This window comes from Alligator sinensis, unplaced genomic scaffold (genome assembly GCF_000455745.1).
Source record: "Alligator sinensis unplaced genomic scaffold, ASM45574v1 scaffold377_1, whole genome shotgun sequence".
In the NCBI taxonomy this organism is placed as follows: domain Eukaryota; kingdom Metazoa; phylum Chordata; order Crocodylia; family Alligatoridae; genus Alligator; species Alligator sinensis.
In genome coordinates this window covers 14,380-27,126 of record NW_005842047.1, presented here as the reverse complement: position 1 = coordinate 27,126, position 12,747 = coordinate 14,380, and the positions used below count along the sequence as shown (strand labels likewise).

Sequence of the window (12,747 nt, the reverse complement as noted above, 5' to 3'; positions counted from 1 at the left end):
AACCTGGATGAATGTAGTATCAAACTTAACCGATTTAGATTAAACCAGTCTATGGACCTTCTGTCCCAGATCCCCTCCAGATTCAAGTTAATTCACAGTCCCCCAGCATCCCAGGATGCTTTGTGCCTCCCCAAAACCTCCCTTCACCCCCTCACCTGCAAGGTGGGTAGACTAGCCTTGGCCCAAACTGTCTGCTCCAGCCAAGCAGGGCCAGCCCCAGCCCCAGCCCCAGCCCTGTTCCTGCCTGCACCCTGCTGGGGCAGGAAGAGGGGAGGAAGGCAGGGCAACAGAGCCCACCAATCGAGCCCTGACTGCCCCAGATCCCTGGTGTGCAAGGGTTTCTCCTTGGGCTCATGCAACTCACTGACACACGGGAGGGAAGAGGGGCGGCGGGGGGATAGCCAGGTCCTGTGCCTCAATGGGGTTTCCCCACCCCCAGACAGGATCTCCTGAGCCCTCCTGCCAGTGCAAAGGGGACATTCGCCCTTCCTACCCCCCAGCAGAGTCTGGCACTGACTTAGCCCCACCCCTACAGGTGCAGTGGAAATAGTTCCTCCAGCCCAGGGCCGAGCCGGCATCCAGCATCAACCCACATGGCGGGGATCCCAGCACCTCAGCAGGGGTTCTCCACCTCAGGCAGGGTCCCCTGATCCCTGCCTGAAGAGCAGGAATTTCCCCCTCCCTCCTACCCTTCAGCTCAGTCCAGTGCCAGCTTAGCCCTGCCCCTGCAGGTGCACAGGGGGCCTGGAGGGAGTAACGGACAAGTTGCTCCTACCCACAGCCAAACCAGCAACAGACAATGCTAGGGAGTGGGAGGTGGGAATTCCTTCTCTGCACAGGCAGCAGGGATCAGGGGACCCTGGCTAGGGCCAGGCAAATCCCACTGAGGCACAGGATCTGGGCCACCCCAGGCTGGAGAGACTGCTTCTCCCCCTCACCACCTGTATGTCAGTGAGTTGCGTGAGCCCAGGGGGAACCCTGGCACACCAGGGATCTGGGGTGGGGCTGGGGAGGAGGGCAGTGCCCCCCGCCCCACCAGGGTGCAGGCAGGACCAGGGCTGCAGAACAGATGCTTTGCTGCCTCTGCTCTGTGACAGCCTAAGGGTGTGGCTGGCCCTGTTCAGCTGAAGCAGACAGCTTGGGCCAAGGTTAGCCTGCCCACGCTGCGGGAGAGCAGGAAGAGGGAGGGAGGCACAAGGCATCCTGGGCTGAGGCTCAGGGATCCCTCCATGTGGACTGATGCAGGCACCAGCTCAGCCCCAAATTGGAGGAAGCGGGGCCAAGCCAGCAGCAAACCATGGTGAGGGATGGGAGAGGGGAAAGTCCCCTCTGCACCAGTAGCAAGCTTCGGGGGACCCTGCCCAGGGTAGAAGAATCCCCTGCTGAGCCGCAAGGATCTCTCCATGTGGGATGATGGAAGCACTGCCCCCCCACCACACACACACATATGTGGGGGAGGGGGCGCTAAGCCAGTATGAGACTGCTGAGGGCTGGGAGCGGAAAATTCCCTCTCTGGCAAAGCTCAGGGGACCCTGCCCAAGCAGGGGAACCCCCAGTGAGGCATGGGGATCTCCCACATGGGCTGATGCCCAGCACTAGCTGGGCTGGAGGAACTACTCCCCTCTGTGGGGAAACAGCAAGAGCTTGGGGGGCATGTGCTGAGCAGCCAAACAGGGATGGGCCCCACTCGGCTGCATTTGGGTGCGCACTGGCCAGCAGGCTGGGAGGCATGCTCTAGCACCCCGCAGCTACTGGTCTGGCCCACTGAAGGCATCTGGCTGCCTTTCCAGATTCAAAAGTGAACATCAGTTCAACTTCATTACTGGTTCAATCTACACAGCTTAAAGAAACCTGCAAATATTGAAGTGATTCAGACTTAGGCTTTTTGACTGTATGTACTTAGCCACAATGTCAATGATAGGTCAGAATATTTTTTACACTATGGATTCTTATTTAAAATCTTTGGGTTTATCTTGTGAATCATGCTTGCACATCTAAGGGCACTGACAGATGTGGTGGGGGAGGGGGGAAATGCGCTTTACCAGAAGAAGCAGTGCATTAGTTTGACCCAGCTCCACAACGTCTGTATAGATCAGGTACTTCAGTGGGGCTTTTTGGCACTTTTATATAATAGCTGATTCACTTTTATCTAATAGCTTGTTAGATAAAAGCCCCCAAAAAACCCTACTAAAGCACCCAATCCATACAGACGTTGGGTGAGCTGGGTCCAATTAATGTGATGCCCCTTCTGGGCATGTGATGGGCTCAGCCCAGGAGTGCACGGAGTTTAAAGTAAAGCACTGTTTTTTCTTCTTGTATTTTTTTCATCTGTAAGCAGAGTAGAAGTGCTAACATTACATGGCACTCCTCAGCACTACTGAAAGTGACTCAAAGCACCCCAGGGTGCCATGGCACCCTGATTGAGAATCACTGCCTTAGATCCTGACTCACCGAAGGGAACTGAACTATATTCACTTGTTCAAACCTAAAAAGTAGAGAGTAAAAGAAAGACAGGAATTAATCTAAGACCAGGCAGATACAGAAAAAATAAAAAACTCTATGGGCCTGATTCTCCCTTTGCTTATACTGGTTTTATGTTACTGCTAACTCCTCTACCTTGACTACAACTTAAATTTACACTTAATCCAAGGCAAACAACATTGTACACAGACCCTTGGTATCACTGAGATCAGGGTCCAAAGCTTGTAATTGTCCAAATCTGTTCCTAAAAATCATTTGCATTTTAAGAAGGAAAAAAATTAGGCATAACGTATGTCTCAAAAATGGTTAGAGCAGAATTTAGATAAAAGGTACATTTCAGAAAATTTAAGAGCAAAAAAAGATACATCAATATTATAATTATTTCACAAACAAACCAAGCATTATAAATCAAGAAAATTCAGAGATAAAGTTATGCTTAAAAAGAAGTCCAACCTGTTAGGAAAACAGCAGAAACACGCAAACCCCCTTATCTGTGTTCCATAGCAATGCCAAAGTGACTGTGATTTTCTTGTATAATGCATTTCCTGAGTTTCCAATCCTGGGCCTAAGGTGACTCCTAAAGACACACTGGGGGAAGGGAAGATATCGTTCTCCCTCTTCATTGTGCCACTATACAGCACAGTTAAGAAAAAAATGTAAACTGAAGCCATGGAAGGGAAATAGGTATCACAAAAGCAAAGAATAAGCTACATCATTTAAAAAACTAACTAGAAATTTGAGAGCCAATATAAAACAAATGCAGTGCACATTAAACCATCTGAAACTGCATATAACTTTAGATTGTTAGTATTGAAGGGCAGAGTGATGGGAGGTATGGCAACGTATGTAATTTGGCTAATGGCACTGCCTAAAAAATATTCAAATACTAAAGCAAAATCAAAAGCAGAAGTAAAAGGCAATTCTACTCATCTTTTTCTCTCACTTCTTCCAAATAGTTCCTTGCACTAGCGGGAAAAGACAGCCATGCCTCTATTGTTTACCAGAGGGAAATCAACTACAACTGTCTTCTCAGTTTTACCCAGCTTGTCTCAGCAGAGGAATTTAAGATATGTGGAGGGATAGGTAAAAGCACATTAATGAGTCAAATTTAAACCCCTAAGATACAAGTTTTAAAAATAGCTTAGATTTTAAAACGACCTCTGAGAATATGATGGACGAAGATCCAACCACTGCTTCTTTTAAATTTAAACAAACAGCCCAAAGTCATTTTATTTTTAAAATGTTTGCATTGTCTTATAGGCAATCCTGACCATCAAGGCTTTGATTTTTTTCCCTGAACTACCTGTTGTTGGAGTAGAACAGGCAGACCCTGGCAGTGCCAAAAAAAAAATAAAAAATTAAAACTACTTCCCAGAAGAGGAATATAAATTGCAGTGCCCCTGCACTCTAGCAGCAACTATTGTTTTGATCAGCAGGTCGCAGCTTCATTTGTTCATGACCCTTGGTTAGACTCTTTTTCCTTTGAAAGAAAAGCCACGAAGAATCTAGGAATGATGGAATTAATGGGTGGGAATACAGACCAGCTGAGAGTGGCAGCAATTGCTCCCTTTTGCAGTCCACTGAGGGAGCATGCAAATAGCTTTTAGTGCGATTAACCGGGTACTCCCACAATCTGTAGCTTATGAAGAAAGTTTCTTACCTGATGTGTGTTGCAGGAAGGGACTCATACTGGCGCGAAAGAAAGAGTTCTCGGTGTTTCAACTGATGTTTCTGTTTATCAGTCAGATCAGGTTCATTTGCAGTTTCAGACTCTTCTTCAACTTCTTCTGCAGAAAATCAGAGGGTGGGTTGGAATTAACTCTGCTACTTAAGGCAGCTGCAGGTGATAATTTAGTTTTAAAACCCTTTAGGAAACCTACCTGTACATAGGGTTTTTTGACTGTTGCAAAACAAGTCACCATTTTGCATATTCTAATAACTAGGAATAAAAAGTCTTTTAAATTCTGTATTTAATTCCTTTTAAAAGTTACATTTTTCCTTCTTTACCTAGTAGTTTTTCAGGGTTATGGATTACAGCACTTTCCTGGCACTCCTGCAAATACCGAGTGCATCCTACCTACTGTTCCACCAACCCCAGAAATAAGTGGTTGAAGCCATGCTGAAGGTGTCTCCTAATTTTGACCTCAGTTTCCTACACTACACTAGGACATGGTATCCATATTGAAGTCATGTTATTTATTCCACTAAAGTGATAGACAAGACACTGTATTTTTACCCATGTATCTGACATACGTTCTGACATATGTTCTCATGGCAGAATCATGACTGTCTCCAAATTCAGAACTGTTATTCTATGGGCCCGTTCCCAGCCCCTTATAGCCTCCAGGTGGTTTTCAATCTCTTTAAACTCAAGACACCCCTCATTATACTCAACATGCCCCTTGGAAATGTATGGGAGGGAGAGAAATAATTTGCTTGTGGAGGTTCCTCACTAGTCTCTCACCCTGAGACAGAGAGAACCAGGTCTACCCTATACCATTTTGCCAGCATAACTATACCAGCTAGGCATATGAAAAAAAGTTCACATTGCTTGACAGCATAGCTATCAGAAAAACTTCTGATGTCAACAAAAGGGTATTTTTTATCAGCTTCACAATGTCATTCAGAGGTGGAATTGCTATGCCAGCAGAAAATACTCTTTCTGTTGGCATACTCTGCATCTTCACTGGTGAGCTCAAACAACACAATTACACCAGCATAACCATAGAAGCAGAGTCTCTTCTCAAGTAGATGTGCACACAGAGAAATCACCCACTCCTACTTACATGTGACGAAAAATGTGTAGACTTTAAAAGACAATTTCTTCTACAGATGTTTTATCTGCAGATATCTCCATTCTGATAGCTGGAGCTTCAACACAGTGCCATGCTCAGAACATAACCCTTCCATCACCCTTAAGCATCACAGCTAACTTGCCACTTGATAATGGGTAGGCTGCTGTCATGGTATTACCACAATAATTATTTCCTTCATTTAGTCCACCAAGAATCATGCTGTGCAAACAGTGTACCAGAAAGTAAGTTAATTTGGAAATTTACATTTGTAGAGAGATCCTCCATCCTACTGGAAAGCAAATTAGGTTGGAAAGTATACACAAACTATTTCAATGCAAACATGAAACATTAAATAAACCAAATGATCATATGTCATACAGGAACCATTGCACTAATCAAATAATAATTTAAAATTGCTATTAAATATGTTGACAAATAATAGACATTGCTAACTTTGTTCCACTTGTGGTCCAGGTCTCATTGTTGCACTAGCTTCTCTGGTTTCCTATAGCACTTTAGAGAACCTCAAGTGGCTTTCAGATGAAAAAATGTTGTTATAAAATTTCTTTATGAAGTTAGTAATTAAAAATGACAAATCGTAAAAATGTTAAAAGTTAAGCTTTCAAATACATAATGGGTCTAACAGATACAGGTTAGGCAAATTGCACTTGCTGTATTTGAGCACCCTATACACATGCTGAACATCTGCTCCAATGCGTGCTAATTAGCGCATCAGCTGAGACTAGATTAACTGAGTCTGCTGGAACATGCTAATTAACATGCTCTAGCAGACTCCACATCATGTCTATTCAGTGTCCCCAGGCTTCAAAATGGTGGCAGGGATGCTTGAACTAAAACTCATTGAAAAAGCTTTAGTTCAAGTGCCCCCGCCACCGTTTTGAACTGCAGGACACTGAATACATGACGCTGTGGGTGCTTTAATTAGAGCAGTTCTCTGAGGCACTCTAATTAAAGCACCCCCTCCCCACTCTGGAGCACATGTACCAATGCCCTTTGTTTCAGTTACTGCATAAAATCTTAACAGTAAAATATACAATGACGTTCAAATACCAAAACAATTTTAAGTCTTTTATCCATTTGTCTTGTTTCTATAACTCCAAGCTGCTCACAGCATGCTTTTACTTCCTCTACAATCTGCAAGGTAACAAAACAACCCAATGCTTTGTTTAAAGCTATGCTGTGCACAGACAAGTTACCTGGGGTAAACAAGAACAGGGATTTATAGCATGTGGCCTATTCTGTGCAACTGCCCATGCATTCATTCTTACCTTGCAGCAAACGAAAGATAACTAACAGTTCCAGCTTACAACTGCAATATACGTATACCCAATTCTTCTAAACCACTCAAATACAAAACCTCAACTAGAGTAATATATATTGACAGATGTGTGTACATTAGTGAAGTTTTTGTTTGATGTTTGTCCATGAAAAAAAATGTGACAATGGAATAAAGGTTGAATGTTTGAGTAGTTCAGTTTTCAATTTAACTTTGAAGTTAACCTTTACATTTTGTAATACAAGTTATACAAGACTTTCTCAGAAGGCTTGCCCCTTCAATCATAGTTTTCACTAAAACAAAAGCCTTCAAGAGCCTCAATTGCTTCTCAGAGGAACTGAATCTTTAGATGAGAAAATCCTAGACAGCACGCTTTTCTTTGAAATAAATATATCCCACTCAACTTAGACACCCGTATCTTTTATCATCACTAACGCAGCTTCCACTGGGTCTGACTTATGTGCCCTAAAAGATAGATGAACTCATAAGTACACAGCTACAGAAATGTCATACACACACTGGGTATTTAATTTTAAAAGTTACCCAGTGCCTGAAAGAAACTAACATTCTTCAGAGTTTCTACTTGTGGCTATGGGTCTCCCCCACCCCCCACAATCTCTGACAGCTGCTTTTCTAATTCTTGCTGGGATATTTGCTTTTGATTTTGAAATCTTGCTCTATAGTTTGCTCCAGGTGCACATAAAGCTATTTTCCTAATTCATTAACTGGCTTCTCAAGCATATCTGACAACTATTTTTCCTGGATCATTTGACCTTTCAAAAATAAAAAGGCATCAAGATTTTTGTTAATTTGCTGTTTCACTTGCTTAATGAGCCCATCTGTTAAACTGAAGTGCCTCTCACCCATTACTGAATCTAGCCTCCTACATTTGCTGAAGTATCTTTCGACAAAGGATATAGTATTTTTTTGTTTTTACTTTCTTTGCACCGCATAATCATTATGTATAGTTGAACTGTTGCTCTAACTACCATCATAGACAAACTCAAATTTGTCTTTTTTCACCATCAGTATATGTCTTTGTCTTTTTTAATTTAAGGTAATAATATTAATAATATAAAAAATATGTATTTATTGCATGTATTTCAAAAAGCACATAATAAATACCAATTTTATTTTAATACCAAATTATTCAAATGGTGATGCACTGTGGACTCCTTGACTAAGTAAGTTAAATAAGGTACAAAGCTGTGTTGTATCCACCTTCAAGCAACTAACTATGAACACAACCAAGGTAAGAATTTAGAATTTGAATTTACAGACAAATGTGTATTTTTATTTCACAAAAATTAACAGAAAAAAATCCTCTTGGCTCAGCACAAAGCAGTATGTTACTCAAAATGAAATGTTTCTGAGGTGAAGATGAGTGCATTTTCCAGGCCTATAAAACTAAAGAGACATATTAAAATACTTAATATTTTGGTATTTGTATGCCTGCATATGATCTACTTATGGAAGATTTGGCAGGTTTGGATGAAGTCAAGGAAGACTAAGCCCCCACAGCTCAACTTTGTTCCTGCACAAAATATACACTATCTTTGTACAGTTTAAAATTCTCTGGAAATTAAAACTGGAATTTTGGTGTTTCCTTTTTTGTTTTAGCTATAAGAAGATAAGCAAGTCTGACTTACAAAGGAAAAAATAAAATTCAAGCACCGAGAATCTCCTCTCTCCAATCTCCACATCACCACTGGTGAGTGCTTCACCTCAACCCTTTGAACAGTGACGTCTGCAAGTTGCTTAGAGAGGCACAGCATTGGGAAATGTTACTATTGCTTCTGAGCAGTCAGTCCCTTCCTCATACAGCAGGGAATAGGGGGGGAAAACTAACTGATGCCTCACTTCAAAACAGGTAAACTTCAGTTAACTCGAGCAGGGCCTTAATAAATAATTAAAGACAGTGGCATATCTACAGGGTGACGTGGTGCAGTGACACCACCCTTTGATTCCAGCTCCACACGAAGTTTAAAACCAGGTACCGGGAAGTGGCAGACGCATTTCTATTCAGGCAGCACGGAGAGAGTCACTTGACATTGTGACTCATTATAATTTCATAGATGTTATAGATTGTTAGGGTCAGAAGGGACCTTTTAGATCATCGAGTCCGACCCCCTGCCCTGGGCAGGAAAGAGTACTGGGGTCAGATGACCCCAGCCAGGTGTCGGGTTCAGATGACCCTAGCTAGGTGCTTGTCCAATCTCCTCTTAAATACCTCCAAGGAAGAGGACAGCACTACCTTCCTTGGAAGCATATTCCATATTTTGGCAACCCTCACTGTAAAGAATTTTTTCCTGATGGTCAATCTAAATTTGCTCTCCTTCAGTTTGTGGCCATTGTTTCTAGCTACTCCAATGGGTGCCATGGTAAACATTGTATCCCCTATTTCCTGCTGTCCCCTCCCCACCCCGATGAGCTTGTAGATGGTCACAAGATCACCTCTCAGCTTTGTCTTGCAGAGGCTGAAGAGTTTCAGGTCCCTCAAATTGGTCCTCTTAGGCTTTTTCCTGTAGGCCTTTAACCAGACAGGTGGCCCTCCTCTGAGCCCTTTCCAGATTATCTACATCCCTCTTGAAGTGCGGCCCCCAAAACTGGACGCAGTACTCCAGCTGCGGCCTGACCAATGCCGCATAGAGGGGAAGTATCACCTCCCTAGACCTGTTTGTGATGCACCTACTTGTGCAAGAAAGAGTGCAGTTAGCTTTACTTATTGCTTCATCACATTGGTGATTCATGTTCATTTTGGAGTCAACTACGACTCCGAGACTCCTTTCCGCAGTTGTGCTACTTAGAGTGGTACCTCCCAGGCTACAGGTGTGTTGATGATTCTTCCTCCCTAGGTGCAACACATGGCACTTATCTTTGTTAAACTGCATTCTATTCTGTTGCACCCACTTCCCAAATTCACCTGGATTTGCTCCCTAATTGACCTGAATCCTTCTCCTTCTAAACTCTTCATTCCACAGTTGTTAACAACCCTCTACCCTTTTTAATGGTCCTGACCTTACACTGATCAAACTACCTTTTTGTTTTGCAATTCTGCTGCCCTGATAATGTAGCTCCCATTTCACAGCCCTGCATACTGTTTTTAACTAGCCAAAAACATTAACTCACATGTGGAAATATTAACTCAGCCGTGGAAATAACTTTCATTTAAGTTGTTAACATGCTCAAGGAGGATAGATTTTGTTTTATGAATCTGAAAGATGTAGATTTAATTCTAAAGACAAGACCAAAGAAACTTTTTCATTATTTTTGCCTGTTTGCTCTGTTTTTAATACATGATATATGGTATAGCAAATTAATATACATTCCAATAAAATTGTTTGTGTTTTTGCTTTGATCTTAAACTGATCAGTCAGTCCTGGGGCCAGTTTTGTTCAATATCTTCATTAACAATCTCCAAAATGGGATGGATTGCACCCTAAGCAAGTTTACGGATGACACAAAACGGGGGGAATAGTAGATATACTGGAGCAGCGTTTCCCAACCTTTTTCGGCCCATGGCATGCTTACCTAAATAAAAAAGCACTGTGGCACACCGGACACAGAGCAGGGCAGGGGGCGGCACGGCTAACCGGACAGCATTTTGAGCTGGAGCCACACTCCCATCTGTCTGTGTCCGCAGCAGCAGCAGCATCAAGCAAAGGGACTGGCTCCAGCCCAAAATACCGTGGCACACCTGGACATGCCTGACAACACACCAGTGTACCATGGCACATTGGTTAGGAAACACTGCACTGGAAGGTAGGGCTAGGATTCAGAGTGACCTATACAAAATTGAGGATTGGGCCAAGAGAAATCTCAAGAGGTTCAACAAGGACAAGTGCAAAGTCCTGCACTTAAGACGGAAGAATCCCATGCGCCGCTCCAAGAAAGCAGCAGCTCTGCAGAAAAGGGTCTGGAGATTACAGTGGACAATAAGCTGGATATAAGTCATCAGTGTGTCCTTGTTGCCAAGAAGGCTAACAGCATACTGGGCTACATTAGTAGGAGTGTTGCTAGCAAATCGAAGAAAGTCAGTATTCCCTCTATTTGGCACTGGTGAGGCCACACCTAAAGTACAGTGTCCAGTTTTGTGCCCCCCACTATAGAAAAGATGTGGACAAGTCAGAGAGAGTCCAGCAGAGGACAACAAAAATGGTTAGGAAGCTGGGGCACACGACTTATTACGAGAGGCTGAGGCAACTGGGTTTATTTAATCTACAGAAGAGAAGACTGAGGAGGGATTTAATAGCAGCCTTCAACTACCTGAAGCAGGGTTCCAAAGAGGATGAAGCTGGACTGTTCTCAGTGGTGGCAGATGACAGAACAAGGGGCAATGGTCTCAAGTTGCAGCAAGGAAAGTTTAGGTTGGATATTAGAAAAAAACTCTCTCACTAGGAGGGTGGTGAAGCATTGGAAGGGGTTACCTAGAGAGGTGGTGGAATCTCCATCCTTGGAGGTTTTTAAGGCCTGGCTGAACAAAGCCCTGGCTAGAACAATCTAGTTGGGGATGGTCCTGCTTTGAGCAGGAAGTTGAACTACATGACTTCCTGAGGTCCCTTCCAATCCTAATTTCCTAGGATGCTATGAATAATATAGCCCTAGGCACCTAACATATTAGTAAAGCTTCTAGTGTCTTTTTACCTGGATAAAAATGGGTGTTGTGTTGCATGTGATGATGCACTACACCACTGGTGTGCAATCTTTTAGCTGGCAGGCCAGTTCCCAGGCCATCTGCCAGCCAGATGCAGCTGATGGTCCCAATCTGGCATGGGTCCGTCATGGCAGGGTGCCGTCCAGCCACATGGAGGGAGGACAGGGATTATCCTAACTCTAATTTGGCCCACAGGTGGGAAATGAGGGGATATGGCCCAGCCCTGTGTGGAAAGGGGAGTGGCCCAGCACCAACCTGGCCCCACGGCAGGGTGGGGGGGCATGGCCCAGCCCTCAGAGGGGGAGGCGAGGCCCAGCTCCAACCCAGCGCTGCAGGGGACAGTGGCTTTTCCCAGACCCCAAAGGAGGGGGAAGGGGGTTTCAGCTAGCCTCAATCTGGCCTTCACAGGCCACCCAGCCCTGGGGGGAAAAGCATGGCCCAGCCTCATCCCAATGTGGGGGTGAGAGTAGGGGGCATGACCTGGCCCACTCCTGCTCCATAGTGCTTGGGGCTTGAGAATTTTGCAGCAGGGGAGAATGGCCATATTTACTGCCACTGCTCCCCTGCCACCATATTTTCCAATCCAGAGAACCAGATACCTTTGGCTCCATGGGTGGCATTTAGCCTATGGGCGAGAGGTTGAACACCCCTGCACTAAACCATCTGCATCCCCGTTTTTAAAAGCCTATATCTGCCCATGATTCTGTCAGAGCAATCTGGTGCACATAAAAGTTGCCCTTCAGTTTCTTACCCTCCATATTACTCATGCATCTAAGCATGGTCCATAAGCATAGCATGCAATGCCCTAAAGAAATCCATCAGTCTGAATGGCATAGCTCTCCAACCTGGGGGTGGGGCGCTAGGGAAAGCAGGAGAAAAACCAAAATGAGCTTCACCTTTCTCCTATACTATTTGATGCACAGCAGCTTTGGCATTGTCTCCAACATTCCTTAGCATGCGTTAAATATTTACACTATTGTGTAAATGATGTAAAACTTCAAGATGTGATAACCTCAAGGGATAATATAATGAAAGAGGCTAGGGCTGGATAGTACACACTGGCGCCAGCATGAAACACTGGAAAAAAACAAGGGCCTAATCTTCTTAATAGTGCAGCTGAAAAAAATGTTGTTTGAACATAACAATTACTGAATTCTTAAGTTTTATGCAGAACATCATGAACTCTGGTCTTTAAAACCAGTGGTGAACTTCCTGTATCTATAGAAATACACCTCATCTTGTGTGTGTGTGTGTGTGCGCGTGTGTGTGTGTGTGCGTGTGCGTGTGTGTGTGTGAGAGAGAGAGAGAGAGAGAGGTACATTTCTGTTAAAGTAGAAACTTTCATGATGAAAGAAGTGGAATGGAAAGTGCCCACCAGCAAAAGGTGACTGCTAGTACCACCTAAACTATTGTTCAGGAATGTAGGCACATCCCTTCTACGCAAGCAGTGCCAACATTACAGAAGTTGGACAAAAACAGACCACATGCCTCTAATCCAGAGGCGGGCAATTATTTTGGGC

The 12,747-nt window shown here is 44.0% G+C and overlaps 1 protein-coding gene across 1 annotated transcript in view; it reads right to left on the bottom strand.

Moving 5' to 3' along the window:
* MTA3 (metastasis associated 1 family member 3) overlaps nucleotides 1-5,494 on the bottom strand; it is a 156,987-nt gene extending 151,493 nt beyond the window's left edge. The window contains exons 1-2 of the mRNA XM_006022846.2: nucleotides 5,455-5,494; nucleotides 4,142-4,268 (exon numbers count right to left, since the gene is read on the bottom strand). Coding sequence (XP_006022908.1) covers nucleotides 4,142-4,268; nucleotides 5,455-5,494 — 167 coding nt within the window. The remainder of the gene's footprint in view (nucleotides 1-4,141; nucleotides 4,269-5,454) is intronic.
* Between the last annotated feature and the right edge of the window lie 7,253 nt (nucleotides 5,495-12,747).